We start from the raw sequence: 24,283 nt of genomic DNA, 5'->3' as shown, positions 1-24,283 counted from the left end.
TGAGTGCACACAGCCCCAGTAACTGCGCCCATTACTCCTGAGTGCACACAGCCCCAGTAGCTGCGCCCATTACACCTGAGTGCACACAGCCCCAGTAGCTGCGCCCATTACACCTGAGTGTACACAGCCCCAGTAGCTGCGCCCATTACACCTGAGTGCACACAGCCCCAGTAGCTACGCCCATTACACCTGAGTGCACACAGCCCCAGTAGCTGCGCCCATTACACCTGAGTGCACACAGCCCCAGTAGCTGCGCCCATTACACCTGAGTGCACAAAGCCCCAGTAGCTACGCCCATTACACCTGAGTGCACACAGCCCCAGTAGCTGCGCCCATTACACCTGAGTGCACACAGCCCCAGTAGCTGCGCCCATTACACCTGAGTGTACACAGCCCCATTAGCTGTTAAGCAACTGGCAAGTTACATCCTTTCGCCCCTCATATGGTGTAACAGCACCTTATGCTGCAGCCTGAGAGAGGGGAATAATGAGTGTGCAGTGTGTTACCAGGCTGTCACTGCACATGTCAGGCCAATAGCATCATTTATAATATAAGATAGTTAGAACTCTGTAAAACCAATAAAAATGTACTTTTTTTCATCTGCTTGCAGATCATTTGGTTTTATATTTCCCACTTTAAACAACCTGGTCACTGAATCCATTTCATTGCCACTAATATCACTTTGGGGCTGTCCCCCGGCACCCACACCAACGTGCAGTCACCAAGATAGGATGCACGACTGGTGTTGTGGCTAGAACACTCTACGGACGCATTTCATGCACAATTTTCAATCCCTGACATTTTCTAAACCTCAAATCGGTCGAACTACATTATCCTTTCCACAAGCAGAACTGGAATAGCCGGTTCCTTCTTTATGGCAAAAAACACAACACAAACATTTCTGTGGCATTCCTGTGCGTTACGTAACCATCCCACAGAAGGACAGCCGCCATTATCTAAACAACGGAAAGATTTAACTTGAGGTAACTTTACTCTGAACGAAGCAATGTCAAATGACAAATCTGAAAGACATACATTACCTTACACTGAGGTTTTTCAGTGTTCATCAGCGTCACGTCACTGAACAACCTGTAAGGCAACAGATCAATTTTAGTGTCACACTTTGAAGAAATAGTATAAAACCATATTTTAAAGCAAATCTCACCTTTAAAGGTGCCCACACTCTGTAAGATTTTTTAAACTATATGGCCGTTTCCAATCATTCAGATCGACCAATTGTTTAAAAACTTACCATGTGTGGGCATTATGACGATCCAATGCGGGTGCCCGCGGGTTGTTCATCAAACCTGCTGATCTCTTCAGCAGGGAGAAAGGTGAACGACCCTTTGTGCAGGATTTCCATGACATCTCCCCCCCCCCACTGCAGCTGGAAGATGGAGATAGCGAGGCCACCAGCGGGCAGGAGATTTCAGAACATCTATTCACACTACTGGGCATCCACTAATTGGCTGCCAATCAGCGGCAGCCCATTGATATGAATGGGAAATTTGGTAGCGGCGGGCGGGCAGAAGGTAACAGGTGGGGAACCATCAAAACTTTCTATGCACTCATTCCTTTCTGTAACAGCGGAACATTAATAACATGTAGATGTTGTAGTAAATTGGGCCATGCAATTATGCTTTTACTCCCATCGCTATACTAATATAATTACAGGAGAGCCCAGAACTAACTTGCAGTAAAGGGAGTGAAGGTCCCCATACACCAGCGGCCATGTTTCCCTGATTGGCGGACATTGATGATCCGGCGGGGGATCTGAGAGATTAAGCAGGTTAAAAATGCCTGATCTGAAGACAGGGTCAAGGAATCAGGGATTTTAAACAAGTTTAATAATTCTGATTCCCCAACCGGTGCATCAGGGGATCTGCGATATATGGGGCTATTAGAATGTGTCACATGACAAATTTACAACGAAAACCCAAGACAAGACATAGAGGATGCAGAGTGGAAAACAGTATCTAGCGTATTGCATCTTCATGCATCTCATGTTCCAGGTGTAGGGCTGACGCAAGGTGCGTTCTGATAATGATTCAGCGATTTGAGGAGTAGGGGCAGTGCGGTTACACAGATGTGCAGAACTCAATATGGGAGAATAAACACATTAATGAAATGCAAGTTAAATTGTGCTGGACTTGCATGTAACTGTGTATTGGTCCAACATTGTGGGTGCTGGGTAAAGCAGTTACCCCTCCCTCTCTGCATACTTCTATACAGTGAGTGGCTGTCAGCATTCTGATTGGTAGATCGCTCCAGCCATCCACCAATCAGCATGCTGGCAGCCGTTCACTGCCTCCCCGCTCTGACTTTGTAGCTTCCACTCAGCCTGCTTGAAGGCCTTTGGCCCCAGTGTGCCTATACAGTAACATGGAACTGAAATGCCCCATACATGTAATTGTGAAGGGACTCACGGCATCTGCAGGATCTGAGAGATGGATGGCATGCCAGATTTACAGGCCTCGCATGACAGGATGGATTCCAAAACAGACACTGAAACACAAGACATACATGTTACGCCATTGCTGCAGAACCATACAATAGCTGCTAATGGCATTTAGGAAGTCACAGTAATAACAGAGCAATTAGCACAGCCACCTAATGTGATGCCTGCACAGCTCACACTAATAGACTATAGGGTAAACTTACTAAGCAGTGCTTTATCAAATCCTCCGCGGCTTCATTGGTTTTGATATTAAACAGAAAATATTCCTGGTGGCGTTTATAATATTATTGCACCTTTAAATGCAAAAAGCAAAAAAGCTGAAGATGCAGCAGCTTTACAAAGTTCTGCTTAGTATGAATACTTTTAAAAAGGTTTTGAATATGGCTTTGGTCTATTTCAGTGGTTCCCAGCCCTGGTCCTCAAGTACCCCCAACAGTGCATGTTTTCCAGATCTCCTCACCGAATCACAAGTGACATAATTAGCTCCAACTGTGGATCTTTTGAAATGTGTCTGAATAATGAGTGCACCTGCTGGGTGATCTGGAAAACATGCACTGTTGGGGGTACTTGAGGACCAGGGTTGGGAAACACTGGTCTATTTGAAAACAGTTCAATGTAACCATTTGTACAGAGTAATGGGTTCTTGTTTTACTGTACTTCAACTACAGGCTGAGTCTCCTGTATCCAAAATACAGATTTGTTTTAAGCAGGACTGAGATCATGACACCTTTGCTTTCTGATGGTTCAATGGGATTGGGATCGTTTGGTCTACAGCAGGCATGTCCAAGGTTGGCCCTCCAGCTGTTGTGAAACTACACATCCCAGCATGCTTTGCAATAGTTTTAGCATTCTCTAATAGCAAAACTGTGGCAAAGCATCCTGGGATGTGTAGTTTCACAACATCTGGAGGGCCAATGTTGGACATGCCTGGTCTACAGCAACTAGGTTGACATCACTAGATCGACAGGCAGCAAGGTCGACATGGGTCAAGGTTGAAGAATAGGAAAAGACCAGGAGACCAGGGTTCCCTTGCAAAGTCTGTGACGTGTTTATTTTTCAGGATACAGACATCCGACCATCCAGCCACCAGAGGCTGTCAAAATGATGGTCCCTGCTAGCTTTCTTATTACAGTTATATACCTGCTATACCACTGATTGGGCCACATTCAAATAAGGAGTTTTACATATAATACCCCTTTTACACCGCCGAAAAATCCGGGTCAGCGGCGGGTCAGACCCGGATCTTCGGCAGTGTAAATCCCTAACGCCGTGTCCCTTTACACGGGACTTCTACCCAGGTCCTGACCTGGGTAGAACACGGCTAGGACCTGGGTAGAGGGCGGTGTAAATGGGAACGCCGGGTCGGATGAACCGGCTCCCATTTACATGAATGGGGAACGTCCAACCTGCGGACCGCAGCGTCCGCAGGTTGGACGGATTGTCAGTCTGACACGGACAGCCGGCGCTGCTGTCTGCTATACTCTGCAGACAGCAGCGGTGGCGGGGGAGGGAGGTGAACGGATGCCTGTGTGCGGCATCCATTCACCTCCTGTCCAATGGCGGGGGGGTGCGCGCGGGGACTGGGGGCAGCCTAGCAGCTTACCTTAGTGCTGGGCTGCCCCCAGCAGCGTTCCGGGTACGGCGGCGTCGATCGGCGCTTGAAGATGACATCGCGCTGTCATCTTCAAGCGCCGGGAAGGGGCGGGAGGGTGGTGCGGGCGTTTAAGCCCATCCGGTGTAAATGCCCCTAAACGCCGGGTCGCACCCGGCTTCAACCAGGGTCCAAAAAGCCGGGTGCGACCCGGCGTTTTGGTCTAAAAAGGGTATTAGGGATCCCTCTAACTTATTTAAAAACACATACATATATAGATGACAAGTATTCCTGTACGTTTCTGCTTCAGTCTGCTAAGGTAATAGGTTTCCACTGTCGTAATGCAATGTATATTGAGTTATCTTTGGATCGCCATATGTTAGCTTCTGACAGGAATAGAAAATGTCTTTGACAAAGTCCTTGGTAAATGAATTCTGAATGTTGCGATCAAATGTTCAAATACAATAGTAATACTGTAAAGTCCCATATTATCAAGGTCGACAGGACATTAGGTCGACATGAGGTTTTTCACTTTTTATTGACACGAATGTCAACACATGGACACAGTTTGAAGTGCACCGCATCCCCTTGCTTCGCTTGCCATGCTTCGGGCACACTATTTTCTTATCCCACCGCGCCCTAATGGGTGGTAGGGCATGAAATACCGCCTGTCGGCACACGTCGGCTCAAAAAAAAAGAAGAGAAAAACGCCATGTCGACCTTTTGACTGTCCACCTTGCCCATGTCGACCTAATGATCTGTCAAACTAAACCCATGTCGACCTTGCCCACGTCGACCTAATGATCTGTCGAACTAAACCCATGCCGACCTAGTGGGCTCGACCCAATGCTTGTCGACCTAGTTGCTGTAGACCTAATGACCGTATCCCATTCAATGTGCACAAACTTGGTTCATGCACGCAATTATTCAAAGTTGTATAAATCTACCTTCAGGCTGCGTGTATAAGGTGTACATGACACTACTGCATTCTGTACTGGATCCCATCCCCAAGACATCTCATTTTGGAATGCAGATACTGTATCACAAACCACAGTAAAATCCAATCCCCAAATGGCTTCTGGTCCCAAGCATTCTGCATATGGGACACTATGAAACTGTACTGAGTCCTGAGAAGAAAGCTATTTCCCCACAAACACTCTATACAGAAGAATACAACAGCAATAGATATGGTCTGAGCACCCGGTGACTATCGGGGGAAATGCATCAAAACTTGGAGAGAAAGTGGGGAGAGATAAAGGCTTTACTAAGTCTAAAGGTGGCCATACACACGCAGATTTATCTTCAGATCTGGCTGGTTGGAACAAAAACATGGTTATGGATGAGAGCCAATGACAGTTGACAGTAGAGAGCAATAAAGTGGACTTAGAAAGTGTCAGCCAATCAGCTCCTAATTACCTTGTCACAGACTGTTTGAAAAATGACAGTTTGGAACTGGTTGGTTTGTGCTTTATCTCCATTTCATTTATCTCTCCCCAAGGCTTAATAAATAGAACCTAAAGTATAAGCCAATCAGCTCCTGTCATGTTACAATCTGTGTCTGGAAAATTCTTCTGTGACCGTGGTTTTTTTTTCTTTACCTTTGAGCAAACGTGTACATGGGAACAGCACTCAGTATCAATTGACATGGTTTCCAATTTACACTGTCCTGAGTGTTAATGACACTGGGGAGAAAAAGTTCCTGTTCTAGGCCCACACTAGTGACTGGTGAGTACATATTATTAGTATCATCAACAACAATAATCATTTATTATTAGTCCATGATTCTTTTGTAATATAATGTCACAGTGACAGTGTACTGCAATTGTGATGTCACAGTGTACTGTGACATCACAATAACAGGAGAGACTATACCAGTGGTGACTCCTGTGCTGGCTCATTTGTCACATGTGACTAGAAGAGAGAAGGTGTATACTTAATTTCTTATTGAGATACATTGTTTGCAATAACTTTCATGGTGATGGCTCCGAGGAGTCATCACCTTTTACTACTTATAGCTGCGGCTTTCATGATTTACATCACACCGGTTTCTGGATTGGAGCTGCTGGAAGAGAAGGATGTATTCAGGACCGTGAACTGCCCAGCATTCATAGTGTTTGACACAGCAGCATACCTGACGGACATGACCATCATGCTAGAATGCCACTGCAAGCCAGAAGAGATCAAGTCTGTAGTGTGGTACTATCAGAAGAATTTGGGTGGTGATCTCAGCCGGGTGTTCACAAATGTCAACGGTGGAACCCAAGTGGACAGCAACAACATGCCGAGTAACACCGATGCCCTGAAGAGGTTCAGCATCCAAGTGTATGACCTTGTACTATTTCGGGCACAAACCAAAGACTCCGGGCACTACATTTGTGGCACATGGGATAAGCAGTTTTTCTATGCCTATAACATTGACATCCAAGATGCCCTAACAGCAGATGTAGAGTTTTCAGTAAAGAACGATCATCCACAAGAAGACCTGGTAATGAACGGCTTTACAGCCTTCACGTCTTTTTCAGACTGGTCCGTATGTGATCGCTGTGATGTGCAAGGAGAACAAATGAGAGTGGGCTTATGCCATGTGAGGAGTGACCATCTGTTCCCAAGGTATCTGCTCAAGATGAAAAAAGAGGCTCCATGTGGCTCAGGCGCTGTCCCAGCAAGATTTAAGCGATATCTAACTAATCGCAAGCCAGAGATCCAGATCAGGCGCTGCACATCACCCTGCAGGAAAACACCATCCAACCTCCTACATAAGATCGGCAAATGGATAACTGGTGCCTTGAAACGTATAAAGAAAATTTGGAATTATATTCCTTTCCTTAAAAAGATACCAAACTCACTAAAGGCACCAACGCAAATGTTACAGCTTCTAGCAGGCAAAAGCCTCACCCTTCAGTGCCCAGGAGCCAAACCAGGGCAAATTGTGGCTTGGGATAAAGAGGGGGATAATGACACCCATAGACTATATCGATCACAGTACCTACTTGGGCCTTCTGACAATGGCAGAGTAACAACAGACTACGGAGAGCATCTGAACATCCGTTCCCTAGAACTCAGTGACACAGGAATGTACTACTGCTGGCTCCAACAGAAGATGAAGGCTGGATTCAGGCTGACTGTGCTAAAGAGTGACTTAGTAACTCGGTTTAATGATCCAGTGGCTAGACTTACCATGAAGACCATCATAATCCTCTTGAGCTGTATAGTCATATTATTCGTACTCATTACCTGTGTCATGTGTTGTGGCTACTACTTCCGATGTGGGCCATTATAACTGCAGAGACTGCTGCCACACTGCCCGGCCACAAGGCATCACCAAAGGCCGCTGCTGTCACACCCAACTAACATCTATAACAACAAAACCTCCAGAGGCCATAACACCTCTCTGGAGGCCACTAACCCAGCCTATGTCACTCACATAGCCGGTCCCAAGCCCGGATAAATGGGGAGGGGTGGTTTCTATGGTGAAAGAACGCAACCAATGATAGTACAACTCTCCAAAACAACAGCAAAATCTAGCGCATATGGCAGAACCGATACGCAAGAGGCAGCTGGGGCCTTGGGGAAGAATGGACTACCAGCCATTGTTACAGAACAATCATTTAATGATGAATGTTAGTGATGGTGACTAGGCTCCTAAGTCTTCTGTACTAATATCTATAGTAATAAATTAGCACAGTGGTTCTCAACATTTTTTGAAACACTGCACTTTAATTCAATAATTCTTTGCAATAACACCCCACCCCACCCCCAATTAATACAAAGTATACATTGGACATAGTCAGCAGGAAGTGAACCGATGATGTAGGACCATATGTAACAGATATATGCCACTGGCAGGATGTAATAGCACGACTATCCGAAGGCGCCATTCAGATTCATCAGACTAATCATAGACAATAACTTAAGGGGAGATATTGGTTGTATTGTAGGGCATATAGATCCAGCTTACAGGAAATTTAAACAGAATGTCCACATAAAGAATAAGAATCAAGTATCATAGTAGTATTGTAATGTCCAGCTAACAAAAGAAAAATATACAATAAAACAAAAAGCAAAATCCCCCCCCTGTAGATATGGAGACAATAAACTAATGGCCCTAATCTAGGCGGAACATGACCCAGCCCCCCTCAGCAAATACAGATGTATATCAGACGTGGCATTTGTAAGTATGTTATATATTAGGCAAACATCAGCATAATCATAAAGACAGAATATGTATGAAGGGATACATCAATATAAGTAAAAAAAAAAGAATTAGACCACTAATGGTAGACAGTAGGGAGGCCAATCCCAGGATCGGGATCGGCGGGATCCCGGGATTTTGGCCTAAAATCGTCGGGATTTCAATCCCGGGATTGAAGCTTTCAATCCCGAGATTTCGGGATTAGTACCCCAGTGCCTAAAGACGGGCAGCGCTGAGCACCTAATGGCTCAGATGCTGCCCGACTCGCTGCTGACCCCCGGTGGACAGCTGGTTCTGTGTTCACTGGCAGTGTGCTTTGATGACAGGCATGACGGCGCCCAGGCTGCGCAGCGTGACCCCGGACATCACGCCACGCTGCGCAGCCCGTCCACCGCCATTCCGGTCAGTGCAGCACACTGTCAGGGATCCGGACGCCCAGCCACATGCCCACTGTGTTGCCATCGCCCGCACGCACGCCCCGCCGCTGGAGATGGATGGTCGGATCCGGACGCCCGGACACATGCCCGCTGTGCTGCTATCGCCCGCCCCGCCGCTGGAGATGGATGGTCGGTCCTGCTGCTGCCTGTCACCACTACCTCTGTAAGTGACAGTGCAGGGCAGGGGGGATGGGCAAGATTGGGGGGTGGCTGTGGCATTTAGTGACATTTGGGGGCGGGTCATGTTTTTTTTATTAGGGAGGCCAATCCCGGGATTCCCGGGATTGAGCATTTTTCAATCCCGAATCCCGGGATTGAAAAAATGCCCCGGGATTGGCATCCCTAGTAGACAGTGAGTAAGTCGACACCTAAGAATGGTCAATATAGGCTAGGTCAACAGTGACAGGCCGACATAAGCAAAAAGGTCAACATAAAATGGCCGACACTGGAAAATGTCAACACCTGTTTTCATGGTTTGTGTATCCTCCCCCTTTTTCCACTAGCAAGCCGCGTCGCACCCGGGATTTTGTACATATTTTTTAATGACCCGGCTTGCAAACACTTTCCCATTGGAAGCCTGGGAGAAGAGAGCATTTCCCAGCGGTGGCTCTGTATTGCAGTGAACAGGACCCGGGTCACCCATTTCCACTGCCCTTGGGCTCCAACCCGGGTTGGAGTGGCTGACCCAGGATTTTGCATGGGGATGCGTTTCCACTAGCAAAAAAATCAGGGTTGATGCGCGACCCGGGATATTTTTGCTAGTGGAAAAGGGATATAAAACAGTAAAATCCAATCCCCAAATGGCTTCTGGACCCAAGCATTCTGCATATGGGACACTATGAAACTGTACTGAGTCCTGAGAAGAAAGCTATTTCCCCACAAACACTCTATACAGAAGAATAAAACAGCAATAGATATGGTCTGAGCACCCGGTGACTATCGGGGGAAATGCATCAAAACTTGGAGAGAAAGTGGGGAGAGATAAAGGCTTTACTAAGTCTAAAGGTGGCCATACACACGCAGATTTATCTTCAGATGTGGCTGGTTGGAACAAAAACATGGTTATGGATGAGAGCCAATGACAGTTGACCATTTGCTTGGAAATGCTGGAAAACTGACAAACTGTCCCTCATCCATAACCATGTTTTTGTTCCAACCAGCCAGATCTGAAGATAAATCTTACAAGTGTATAGGCACCTTTAGAGAGCAATAAAGTGGACTTAGAAAGTGTCAGCCAATCAGCTCCTAATTACCTCGTCACAGACTGTTTGAAAAATGACAGTTTGGAACTGGTTGGTTTGTGCTTTATCTCCATTTCATTTATCTCTCCCCAAGGCTTAATAAATAGAACCTAAAGTATCAGCCAATCAGCTCCTGTCATGTTACAATCTGTGTCTGGAAAATTCTTCTGTGACCGTGTTTTTTTTTTCTTTACCTTTGAGCAAACGTGTACATGGGAACAGCACTCAGTATCAATTGACATGGTTTCCAATTTACACTGTCCTGAGTGTTAATGACACTGGGGAGAAAAAGTTCCTGTTCTAGGCCCACACTAGTGACTGGTGAGTACATATTATTAGTATCATCAACAACAATAATCATTTATTATTAGTCCATGATTCTTTTGTAATATAATGTCACAGTGACAGTGTACTGCAATTGTGATGTCACAGTGTACTGTGACATCACAATAACAGGAGAGACTATACCAGTGGTGACTCCTGTGCTGGCTCATTTGTCGCATGTGACTAGAAGAGAGAAGGTGTATACTTAATTTCTTATTGAGATACATTGTTTGCAATAACTTTCATGGTGATGGCTCCGAGGAGTCATCACCTTTTACTACTTATAGCTGCGGCTTTCATGATTTACATCACACCGGTTTCTGGATTGGAGCTGCTGGAAGAGAAGGATGTATTCAGGACCGTGAACTGCCCAGCATTCATAGTGTTTGACACAGCAGCATACCTGACGGACATGACCATCATGCTAGAATGCCACTGCAAGCCAGAAGAGATCAAGTCTGTAGTGTGGTACTATCAGAAGAATTTGGGTGGAGATCTCAGCCGGGTGTTCACAAATGTCAACGGTGGAACCCAAGTGGACAGCAACAACATGCCGAGTAACACCGATGCCCTGAAGAGGTTCGACATCCAAGTGTATGACCTTGTACTATTTCGGGCACAAACCAAAGACTCCGGGCACTACATTTGTGGCACATGGGATAAGCAGTTTTTCTATGCCTATAACATTGACATCCAAGATGCCCTAACAGCAGATGTAGAGTTTTCAGTAAAGAACGATCATCCACAAGAAGACCTGGTAATGAACGGCTTTACAGCCTTCACGTCTTTTTCAGACTGGTCCGTATGTGATCGCTGTGATGTGCAAGGAGAACAAATGAGAGTGGGCTTATGCCATGTGAGGAGTGACCATCTGTTCCCAAGGTATCTGCTCAAGATGAAAAAAGAGGCTCCATGTGGCTCAGGCGCTGTCCCAGCAAGATTTAAGCGATATCTAACTAATCGCAAGCCAGAGATCCAGATCAGGCGCTGCACATCACCCTGCAGGAAAACACCATCCAACCTCCTACATAAGATCGGCAAATGGATAACTGGTGCCTTGAAACGTATAAAGAAAATTTGGAATTATATTCCTTTCCTTAAAAAGATACCAAACTCACTAAAGGCACCAACGCAAATGTTACAGCTTCTAGCAGGCAAAAGCCTCACCCTTCAGTGCCCAGGAGCCAAACCAGGGCAAATTGTGGCTTGGGATAAAGAGGGGGATAATGACACCCATAGACTATATCGATCACAGTACCTACTTGGGCCTTCTGACAATGGCAGAGTAACAACAGACTACGGAGAGCATCTGAACATCCGTTCCCTAGAACTCAGTGACACAGGAATGTACTACTGCTGGCTCCAACAGAAGATGAAGGCTGGATTCAGGCTGACTGTGCTAAAGAGTGACTTAGTAACTCGGTTTAATGATCCAGTGGCTAGAGTTACCATGAAGACCATCATAATCCTCTTGAGCTGTATAGTCATATTATTCGTACTCATTACCTGTGTCATGTGTTGCGGCTACTACTTCCGATGTGGGCCATTATAACTGCAGAGACTGCTGCCACACTGCCCGGCCACAAGGCATCATCAAAGGCCGCTGCTGTCACACCCAACTAACATCTATTACAACAAAACCTCCAGAGGCCATAACACCTCTCTGGAGGCCACTAACCCAGCCTATGTGACTCACATAGCCGGTCCCAAGCCCGGATAAATGGGGAGGGGTGGTTTCTATGGTGAAAGAACGCAACCAATGATAGTACAACTCTCCAAAACAACAGCAAAATCTAGCGCATATGGCAGAACCGATACGCAAGAGGCAGCTGGGGCCTTGGGGAAGAATGGACTACCAGCCATTGTTACAGAACAATCATTTAATGATGAATGTTAGTGATGGTGACTAGGCCCCTAAGTCTTCTGTACTAATATCTATAGTAATAGATTAGCACAGTGGTTCTCAACCTTTTTTGAAACACTGCACTTTAATTCAATAATTCTTTGCAATAACACCCCACCCCACCCCCAATTAATACAAAGTATACATTGGACATAGTCAGCAGGAAGTGAACCGATGATGTAGGACCATATGTAACAGATATATGCCACTGGCAGGATGTAATAGCACGACTATCCGAAGGCGCCATTCAGATTCATCAGACTAATCATAGACAATAACTTAAGGGGAGATATCGGTTGTATTGTAGGGCATATAGATCCAGCTTACAGGAAATTTAAACAGAATGTCCACATAAAGAATAAGAATCAAGTATCATAGTAGTATTGTAATGTCCAGCTAACAAAAGAAAAATGTACAATAAAACAAAACGCAAAATCCCCCCCCCCTGTAGAAATGGAGACAATAAACTAATGGCCCTAATCTAGGCGGAACATGACCCAGCCCCCCCTCAGCAAATACAGATGTATATCAGACGTGGCATTTGTAAGTATGTTATATATTAGGCAAACATCAGCATAATCATAAAGACAGAATATGTATGAAGGGATACATCAGTATAAGTCAAAAAAAAGAATTAGACCACTAATGGTAGACATTAGGGAGGCCAATCCCAGGATCGGGATCGGCGGGATCCCGGGATTTTGGCCTAAAATCGTCGGGATTTCGATCCCGAGATTTCGGGATTAGTACCCCAGTGCCTAAAGACGGGCAGCGCTGAGCACCTAATGGCTCAGATGCTGCCCGGCTGACTGCTGCTGACCCCCGGTGGACGGCTGGTTCTGTGTTCACTGGCAGTGTGCTTTGATGACAGGCATGACGGCGCCCAGGCTGCGCAGCGTGACCCCGGACATCACGCCACGCTGCGCAGCCCGTCCACCGCCATTCCGGTCAGTGCAGCACACTGTCAGGGATCCGGACGCCCAGCCACATGCCCACTGTGTTGCCATCGCCCGCACGCACGCCCCGCCGCTGGAGATGGATGGTCGGATCCGGACGCCCGGACACATGCCCGCTGTGCTGCTATCGCCCACCCCACCGCTGGAGATGGATGGTCGGATCCGGACGCCCGGACACATGCCCGCTGTGCTGCTATCGCCCGCCCCGCCGCTGGAGATGGATGGTCGGTCCTGCTGCTGCCTGTCACCACTACCTCTGTAAGTGACAGCGCAGGGCAGGGGGGATGGGCAAGATTGGGGGGTGGCTGTGGCATTTAGTGACATTTGGGGGCGGGTCATGTTTTTTTTATTAGGGAGGCCAATCCCGGGATTCCCGGGATTGAGCATTTTTCAATCCCGAATCCCGGGATTGAAAAAATGCCCCGGGATTGGCATCCCTAGTAGACCGTGAGTAAGTCGACACCTAAGAATGGTCAATATAGGCTAGGTCAACAGTGACAGGTCGACATAAGCAAAAAGGTCAACATAAAATGTCCGACACTGGAAAATGTCAACACCTGTTTTCATGGTTTGTGTATCCTCCCCCTTTTTCCACTAGCAAGCCGCGTCGCACCCGGGATTTTGTACATATTTTCAATGACCCGGCTTGCAAACACTTTCCCATTGGAAGCCTGGGAGAAGAGAGCATTTCCCAGCGGTGGCTCTGTATTGCAGTGAACAGGACCCGGGTCACCCATTTCCACTGCCCTTGGGCTCCAACCCGGGTTGGAGTGGCTGACCCAGGATTTTGCATGGGGATGCGTTTCCACTAGCAAAAAAATCAGGGTTGATGCGCGACCCGGGATATTTTTGCTAGTGGAAAAGGGATATAAAACAGTAAAATCCAATCCCCAAATGGCTTCTGGACCCAAGCATTCTGCATATGGGACACTATGAAACTGTACTGAGTCCTGAGAAGAAAGCTATTTCCCCACAAACACTCTATACAGAAGAATAAAACAGCAATAGATATGGTCTGAGCACCCGGTGACTATCGGGGAAATGCATCAAAACTTGGAGAGAAAGTGGGGAGAGATAAAGGCTTTACTAAGTCTAAAGGTGGCCATACACACGCAGATTTATCTTCAGATGTGGCTGGTTGGAACAAAAACATGGTTATGGATGAGAGCCAATGACAGTTGACCATTTGCTTGGAAATGCTGGAAAACTGACAAACTGTCCCTCATCCATAACCATGTTTTTGTTCCAACCAGCCAGATCTGAAGATAAATCTTACAAGTGTATAGGCACCTTTAGAGAGCAATAAAGTGGACTTAGAAAGTGTCAGCCAATCAGCTCCTAATTACCTCGTCACAGACTGTTTGAAAAATGACAGTTTGGAACTGGTTGGTTTGTGCTTTATCTCCATTTCATTTATCTCTCCCCAAGGCTTAATAAATAGAACCTAAAGTATCAGCCAATCAGCTCCTGTCATGTTACAATCTGTGTCTGGAAAATTCTTCTGTGACCGTGGTTTTTTTTTCTTTACCTTTGAGCAAACGTGTACATGGGAACAGCACTCAGTATCAATTGACATGGTTTCCAATTTACACTGTCCTGAGTGTTAATGACACTGGGGAGAAAAAGTTCCTGTTCTAGGCCCACACTAGTGACTGGTGAGTACATATTATTAGTATCATCAACAACAATAATCATTTATTATTAGTCCATGATTCTTTTGTAATATAATGTCACAGTGACAGTGTACTGCAATTGTGATGTCACAGTGTACTGTGACATCACAATAACAGGAGAGACTATACCAGTGGTGACTCCTGTGCTGGCTCATTTGTCACATGTGACTAGAAGAGAGAAGGTGTATACTTAATTTCTTATTGAGATACATTGTTTGCAATAACTTTCATGGTGATGGCTCCGAGGAGTCATCACCTTTTACTACTTATAGCTGCGGCTTTCATGATTTACATCACACCGGTTTCTGGATTGGAGCTGCTGGAAGAGAAGGATGTATTCAGGACCGTGAACTGCCCAGCATTCATAGTGTTTGACACAGCAGCATACCTGACGGACATGACCATTATGCTAGAATGCCACTGCAAGCCAGAAGAGATCAAGTCTGTAGTGTGGTACTATCAGAAGAATTTGGGTGGAGATCTCAGCCGGGTGTTCACAAATGTCAACGGTGGAACCCAAGTGGACAGCAACAACATGCCGAGTAACACCGATGCCCTGAAGAGGTTCGACATCCAAGTGTATGACCTTGTACTATTTCGGGCACAAACCAAAGACTCCGGGCACTACATTTGTGGCACATGGGATAAGCAATTTTTCTATGCCTATAACATTGACATCCAAGATGCCCTAACAGCAGATGTAGAGTTTTCAGTAAAGAACGATCATCCACAAGAACACCTGGTAATGAACGGCTTTACAGCCTTCACGTCTTTTTCAGACTGGTCCGTATGTGATCGCTGTGATGTGCAAGGAGAACAAATGAGAGTGGGCTTATGCCATGTGAGGAGTGACCATCTGTTCCCAAGGTATCTGCTCAAGATGAAAAAAGAGGCTCCATGTGGCTCAGGCGCTGTCCCAGCAAGATTTAAGCGATATCTAACTAATCGCAAGCCAGAGATCCAGATCAGGCGCTGCACATCACCCTGCAGGAAAACACCATCCAACCTCCTACATAAGATCGGCAAATGGATAACTGGTGCCTTGAAACGTATAAAGAAAATTTGGAATTATATTCCTTTCCTTAAAAAGATACCAAACTCACTAAAGGCACCAACGCAAATGTTACAGCTTCTAGCAGGCAAAAGCCTCACCCTTCAGTGCCCAGGAGCCAAACCAGGGCAAATTGTGGCTTGGGATAAAGAGGGGGATAATGACACCCATAGACTATATCGATCACAGTACCTACTTGGGCCTTCTGACAATGGCAGAGTAACAACAGACTACGGAGAGCATCTGAACATCCGTTCCCTAGAACTCAGTGACACAGGAATGTACTACTGCTGGCTCCAACAGAAGATGAAGGCTGGATTCAGGCTGACTGTGCTAAAGAGTGACTTAGTAACTCGGTTTAATGATCCAGTGGCTAGAGTTACCATGAAGACCATCATAATCCTCTTGAGCTGTATAGTCATATTATTCGTACTCATTACCTGTGTCATGTGTTGCGGCTACTACTTCCGATGTGGGCCATTATAACTGCAGAGACTGCTGCCACACTGCCCGGCCACAAGGCATCATCAAAGGCCGCTGCTGTCACACCCAACTAACATCTATTACAACAAAACCTCCAGAGGCCATAACACCTCTCTGGAGGCCACTAACCCAGCCTATGTGACTCACATAGCCGGTCCCAAGCCCGGATAAATGGGGAGGGGTGGTTTCTATGGTGAAAGAACGCAACCAATGATAGTACAACTCTCCAAAACAACAGCAAAATCTAGCGCATATGGCAGAACCGATACGCAAGAGGCAGCTGGGGCCTTGGGGAAGAATGGACTACCAGCCATTGTTACAGAACAATCATTTAATGATGAATGTTAGTGATGGTGACTAGGCCCCTAAGTCTTCTGTACTAATATCTATAGTAATAGATTAGCACAGTGGTTCTCAACCTTTTTTGAAACACTGCACTTTAATTCAATAATTCTTTGCAATAACACCCCACCCCACCCCCAATTAATACAAAGTATACATTGGACATAGTCAGCAGGAAGTGAACCGATGATGTAGGACCATATGTAACAGATATATGCCACTGGCAGGATGTAATAGCACGACTATCCGAAGGCGCCATTCAGATTCATCAGACTAATCACAGACAATAACTTAAGGGGAGATATCGGTTGTATTGTAGGGCATATAGATCCAGCTTACAGGAAATTTAAACAGAATGTCCACATAAAGAATAAGAATCAAGTATCATAGTAGTATTGTAATGTCCAGCTAACAAAAGAAAAATATACAATAAAACAAAAAGCAAAATCCCCCCCCTGTAGAAATGGAGACAATAAACTAATGGCCCTAATCTAGGCGGAACATGACCCAGCCCCCCTCAGCAAATACAGATGTATATCAGACGTGGCATTTGTAAGTATGTTATATATTAGGCAAACATCAGCATAATCATAAAGACAGAATATGTATGAAGGGATACATCAGTATAAGTCAAAAAAAAGAATTAGACCACTAATGGTAGACAGTAGGGAGGCCAATCCCAGGATCGGGATCGGCGGGATCCCGGGATTTTGGCCTAAAATCGTCGGGATTTCAATCCCGGGATTGAAGCTTTCAATCCCGAGATTTCGGGATTAGTACCCCAGTGCCTAAAGACGGGCAGCGCTGAGCACCTAATGGCTCAGATGCTGCCCGACTGACTGCTGCTGACCCCCGGTGGACAGCTGGTTCTGTGTTCACTGGCAGTGTGCTTTGATGACAGGCATGACGGCGCCCAGGTGACCCCGGACCTCACGCCACGCTGCGCAGCCCGTCCACCGCCATTCCGGTCAGTGCAGCACACTGTCAGGGATCCGGACGCCCAGCCACATGCCCACTGTGTTGCCATCGCCCGCACGCACGCCCCGCCGCTGGAGATGGATGGTCGGATCCGGACGCCCGGACACATGCCCGCTGTGCTGCTATCGCCCGCCCCGCCGCTGGAGATGGATGGTCGGTCCTGCTGCTGCCTGTCACCACTACCTCTGTAAGTGACAGTGCAGGGCAGGGGGGATGGGCAAGATTGGGGGGTGGCTGTGGCATTTAGTGACATTTGGGGGCGGGTCATGTTTTTTTTATTAGGGAGGCCAATCCCGGGATTCCCGGGATTGAGCATTTTTCAATCCCGAATCCCGGGATTGAAAAAATGCCCCGGGATTGGCATCCCTAGTAGACAGTGAGTAAGTCGACACCTAAAAATGGTCAATATAGGCTAGGTCAACAGTGACAGGTCGACATAAGCAAAAAGGTCAACATAAAATGTCCGACACTGGAAAATGTCAACACCTGTTTTCATGGTTTGTGTATCCTCCCCCTTTTTCCACTAGCAAGCCGCGTCGCACCCGGGATTTTGTACATATTTTCAATGACCCGGCTTGCAAACACTTTCCCATTGGAAGCCTGGGAGAAGAGAGCATTTCCCAGCGGTGGCTCTGTATTGCAGTGAACAGGACCCGGGTCACCCATTTCCACTGCCCTTGGGCTCCAACCCGGATGCGTTTCCACTAGCAAAAAAATCAGGGTTGATGCGCGACCCGGGATATTTTTGCTAGTGGAAAAGGGATATAAAACAGTAAAATCCAATCCCCAAATGGCTTCTGGACCCAAGCATTCTGCATATGGGACACTATGAAACTGTACTGAGTCCTGAGAAGAAAGCTATTTCCCCACAAACACTCTATACAGAAGAATAAAACAGCAATAGATATGGTCTGAGCACCCGGTGACTATCGGGGGAAATGCATCAAAACTTGGAGAGAAAGTGGGGAGAGATAAAGGCTTTACTAAGTCTAAAGGTGGCCATACACACGCAGATTTATCTTCAGATCTGGCTGGTTGGAACAAAAACATGGTTATGGATGAGAGCCAATGACAGTTGACCATTTGCTTGGAAATGCTGGAAAACTGACAAACTGTCCCTCATCCATAACCATGTTTTTGTTCCAACCAGCCAGATCTGAAGATAAATCTTACAAGTGTATAGGCACCTTTAGAGAGCAATAAAGTGGACTTAGAAAGTGTCAGCCAATCAGCTCCTAATTACCTCGTCACAGACTGTTTGAAAAATGACAGTTTGGAACTGGTTGGTTTGTGCTTTATCTCCATTTCATTTATCTCTCCCCAAGGCTTAATAAATAGAACCTAAAGTATCAGCCAATCAGCTCCTGTCATGTTACAATCTGTGTCTGGAAAATTCTTCTGTGACCGTGGTTTTTTTTTCTTTACCTTTGAGCAAACGTGTACATGGGAACAGCACTCAGTATCAATTGACATGGTTTCCAATTTACACTGTCCTGAGTGTTAATGACACTGGGGAGAAAAAGTTCCTGTTCTAGGCCCACACTAGTGACTGGTGAGTACATATTATTAGTATCATCAACAACAATAATCATTTATTATTAGTCCATGATTCTTTTGTAATATAATGTCACAGTGACAGTGTACTGCAATTGTGATGTCACAGTGTACTGTGACATCACAATAACAGGAGAGACTATACCAGTGGTGACTCCTGTGCTGGCTCATTTGTCACATGTGACTAGAAGAGAGAAGGTGTATACTTAATTTCTTATTGAGATACATTGTTTGCAATAACTTTCATGGTGATGGCTCCGAGGAGTCATCACCTTTTACTACTTATAGCTGCGGCTTTCATGATTTACATCACACCGGTTTCTGGATTGGAGCTGCTGGAAGAGAAGGATGTATTCAGGACCGTGAACTGCCCAGCATTCATAGTGTTTGACACAGCAGCATACCTGACGGACATGACCATCATGCTAGAATGCCACTGCAAGCCAGAAGAGATCAAGTCTGTAGTGTGGTACTATCAGAAGAATTTGGGTGGAGATCTCAGCCGGGTGTTCACAAATGTCAACGGTGGAACCCAAGTGGACAGCAACAACATGCCGAGTAACACCGATGCCCTGAAGAGGTTCGACATCCAAGTGTATGACCTTGTACTATTTCGGGCACAAACCAAAGACTCTGGGCACTACATTTGTGGCACATGGGATAAGCAGTTTTTCTATGCCTATAACATTGACATCCAAGATGCCCTAACAGCAGATGTAGAGTTTTCAGTAAAGAACGATCATCCACAAGAAGACCTGGTAATGAACGGCTTTACAGCCTTCACGTCTTTTTCAGACTGGTCCGTATGTGATCGCTGTGATGTGCAAGGAGAACAAATGAGAGTGGGCTTATGCCATGTGAGGAGTGACCATCTGTTCCCAAGGTATCTGCTCAAGATGAAAAAAGAGGCTCCATGTGGCTCAGGCGCTGTCCCAGCAAGATTTAAGCGATATCTAACTAATCGCAAGCCAGAGATCCAGATCAGGCGCTGCACATCACCCTGCAGGAAAACACCATCCAACCTCCTACATAAGATCGGCAAATGGATAACTGGTGCCTTGAAACGTATAAAGAAAATTTGGAATTATATTCCTTTCCTTAAAAAGATACCAAACTCACTAAAGGCACCAACGCAAATGTTACAGCTTCTAGCAGGCAAAAGCCTCACCCTTCAGTGCCCAGGAGCCAAACCAGGGCAAATTGTGGCTTGGGATAAAGAGGGGGATAATGGCACCCATAGACTATATCGATCACAGTACCTACTTGGGCCTTCTGACAATGGCAGAGTAACAACAGACTACGGAGAGCATCTGAACATCCGTTCCCTAGAACTCAGTGACACAGGAATGTACTACTGCTGGCTCCAACAGAAGATGAAGGCTGGATTCAGGCTGACTGTGCTAAAGAGTGACTTAGTAACTCGGTTTAATGATCCAGTGGCTAGAGTTACCATGAAGACCATCATAATCCTCTTGAGCTGTATAGTCATATTATTCGTACTCATTACCTGTGTCATGTGTTGCGGCTACTACTTCCGATGTGGGCCATTATAACTGCAGAGACTGCTGCCACACTGCCCGGCCACAAGGCATCATCAAAGGCCGCTGCTGTCACACCCAACTAACATCTATTACAACAAAACCTCCAGAGGCCATAACACCTCTCTGGAGGCCACTAACCCAGCCTATGTGACTCACATAGCCGGTCCCAAGCCCGGATAAATGGGGAGGGGTGGTTTCTATGGTGAAAGAACGCAACCAATGATAGTACAACTCCCCAAAACAACAGCAAAATCTAGCGCATATGGCAGAACCGATACGCAAGAGGCAGCTGGGGCCTTGGGGAAGAATGGACTACCAGCCATTGTTACAGAACAATCATTTAATGATGAATGTTAGTGATGGTGACTAGGCCCCTAAGTCTTCTGTACTAATATCTATAGTAATAGATTAGCACAGTGGTTCTCAACCTTTTTTGAAACACTGCACTTTAATTCAATAATTCTTTGCAATAACACCCCACCCCACCCCCAATTAATACAAAGTATACATTGGACATAGTCAGCAGGAAGTGAACCGATGATGTAGGACCATATGTAACAGATATATGCCACTGGCAGGATGTAATAGCACGACTATCCGAAGGCGCCATTCAGATTCATCAGACTAATCATAGACAATAACTTAAGGGGAGATATCGGTTGTATTGTAGGGCATATAGATCCAGCTTACAGGAAATTTAAACAGAATGTCCACATAAAGAATAAGAATCAAGTATCATAGTAGTATTGTAATGTCCAGCTAACAAAAGAAAAATGTACAATAAAACAAAAAGCAAAATCCCCCCCCCTGTAGAAATGGAGACAATAAACTAATGGCCCTAATCTAGGCGGAACATGACCCAGCCCCCCCTCAGCAAATACAGATGTATATCAGACGTGGCATTTGTAAGTATGTTATATATTAGGCAAACATCAGCATAATCATAAAGACAGAATATGTATGAAGGGATACATCAGTATAAGTCAAAAAAAAGAATTAGACCACTAATGGTAGACATTAGGGAGGCCAATCCCAGGATCGGGATCGGCGGGATCCCGGGATTTTGGCCTAAAATCGTCGGGATTTCAATCCCGAGATTTCGGGATTAGTACCCCAGTGCCTAAAGACGGGCAGCGCTGAGCACCTAATGGCTCAGATGCTGCCCGGCTGACTGCTGCTGACCCCCGGTGGACGGCTGGTTCTGTGTTCACTGGCAGTGTGCTTTGATGACAGGCATGACGGCGCCCAGGCTGCGCAGCGTGACCCCGGACATCACGCCACGCTGCGCAGCCCGTCCACCGCCATTCCGGTCAGTGCAGCACACTGTCAGGGATCCGGACGCCCAGCCACATGCCCACTGTGTTGCCATCGCCCGCACGCACGCCCCGCCGCTGGAGATGGATGGTCGGATCCGGACGCCCGGACACATGCCCGCTGTGCTGCTATCGCCCACCCCACCGCTGGAGATGGATGGTCGGTCCTGCTGCTGCCTGTCACCACTACCTCTGTAAGTGACAGTGCAGGGCAGGGGAGATGGGCAAGATTGGGGGGTGGCTGTGGCATTTAGTGACATTTGGGGGCGGGTCATGTTTTTTTTATTAGGGAGGCCAATCCCGGGATTCCCGGGATTGAGCATTTTTCAATCCCGAATCCCGGGATTGAAAAAATGCCCCGGGATTGGCATCCCTAGTAGACCGTGAGTAAGTCGACACCTAAGAATGGTCAATATAGGCTAGGTCAACAGTGACAGGTCGACATAAGCAAAAAGGTCAACATAAAATGGCCGACACTGGAAAATGTCAACACCTGTTTTCATGGTTTGTGTATCCTCCCCCTTTTTCCACTAGCAAGCCGCGTCGCACCCGGGATTTTGTACATATTTTTAATGACCCGGCTTGCAAACACTTTCCCATTGGAAGCCTGGGAGAAGAGAGCATTTCCCAGCGGTGGCTCTGTATTGCAGTGAACAGGACCCGGGTCACCCATTTCCACTGCCCTTGGGCTCCAACCCGGGTTGGAGTGGCTGACCCAGGATTTTGCATGGGGATGCGTTTCCACTAGCAAAAAAATCAGGGTTGATGCGCGACCCGGGATATTTTTGCTAGTGGAAAAGGGATATAAAACAGTAAAATCCAATCCCCAAATGGCTTCTGGACCCAAGCATTCTGCATATGGGACACTATGAAACTGTACTGAGTCCTGAGAAGAAAGCTATTTCCCCACAAACACTCTATACAGAAGAATACAACAGCAATAGATATGGTCTGAGCACCCGGTGACTATCGGGGGAAATGCATCAAAACTTGGAGAGAAAGTGGGGAGAGATAAAGGCTTTACTAAGTCTAAAGGTGGCCATACACACGCAGATTTATCTTCAGATCTGGCTGGTTGGAACAAAAACATGGTTATGGATGAGAGCCAATGACAGTTGACCATTTGCTTGGAAATGCTGGAAAACTGACAAACTGTCCCTCATCCATAACCATGTTTTTGTTCCAACCAGCCAGATCTGAAGATAAATCTTACAAGTGTATAGGCACCTTTAGAGAGCAATAAAGTGGACTTAGAAAGTGTCAGCCAATCAGCTCCTAATTACCTCGTCACAGACTGTTTGAAAAATGACAGTTTGGAACTGGTTGGTTTGTGCTTTATCTCCATTTCATTTATCTCTCCCCAAGGCTTAATAAATAGAACCTAAAGTATCAGCCAATCAGCTCCTGTCATGTTACAATCTGTGTCTGGAAAATTCTTCTGTGACCGTGGTTTTTTTTTCTTTACCTTTGAGCAAACGTGTACATGGGAACAGCACTCAGTATCAATTGACATGGTTTCCAATTTACACTGTCCTGAGTGTTAATGACACTGGGGAGAAAAAGTTCCTGTTCTAGGCCCACACTAGTGACTGGTGAGTACATATTATTAGTATCATCAACAACAATAATCATTTATTATTAGTCCATGATTCTTTTGTAATATAATGTCACAGTGACAGTGTACTGCAATTGTGATGTCACAGTGTACTGTGACATCACAATAACAGGAGAGACTATACCAGTGGTGACTCCTGTCAGAGGCGTAACCAGAAGTTTGTGGGCCCCATAGCAAAATTTATAATGGGGCCCCCCCATGCCCATTACACGACACACCACAATGACCATAACACATTATATAACATACTGCAATGCCCACAGTCAGTCCCACAAATCAGTGGTTCTTGTACATTTCTATGAATCAGGTGCATATATCTATCCTGTTGTCATACAGACAGCTCCCAAGCACACATATGCCCCACACTATATATACTGTACACACACACACACATCCCACACTATATATACTGTACACACACACATCCCACACTATATATACTGTACACACACACATCCCACACTATATATACTGTACACACACACACACACACATCCCACACTATATATACTGTACACACACACATCCCACACTATATATACTGTACACACACACATCCCACACTATATATACTGTACACACACACACATCCCACACTATATATACTGTACACACACACATATCCCACACT

General features: G+C 46.1%; 1 protein-coding gene across 3 annotated transcripts in view; it reads right to left on the bottom strand.

Annotated features, from left to right (window-relative positions):
* The window catches only part of PXK (PX domain containing serine/threonine kinase like), a 118,690-nt gene that overhangs the window by 24,816 nt on the left and 69,591 nt on the right, over positions 1 to 24,283 (bottom strand). For all 3 annotated transcript variants that reach the window (XM_083156263.1, XM_083156264.1, XM_083156262.1), the window contains exons 12-13: positions 2,427 to 2,505; positions 1,041 to 1,089 (exon numbers count right to left, since the gene is read on the bottom strand). In XM_083156263.1, coding sequence (XP_083012389.1) covers positions 1,041 to 1,089; positions 2,427 to 2,505 — 128 coding nt within the window. The remainder of the gene's footprint in view (positions 1 to 1,040; positions 1,090 to 2,426; positions 2,506 to 24,283) is intronic.

The sequence above is a fragment of the Crinia signifera genome, chromosome 8, assembly GCF_055691185.1.
Source record: "Crinia signifera chromosome 8, ASM5569118v1, whole genome shotgun sequence".
Taxonomy (NCBI): domain Eukaryota; kingdom Metazoa; phylum Chordata; class Amphibia; order Anura; family Myobatrachidae; genus Crinia; species Crinia signifera.
The sequence above is the reverse complement of the archived record's forward strand: the minus strand, read 5'-3'. Positions and strand labels throughout refer to the sequence as shown.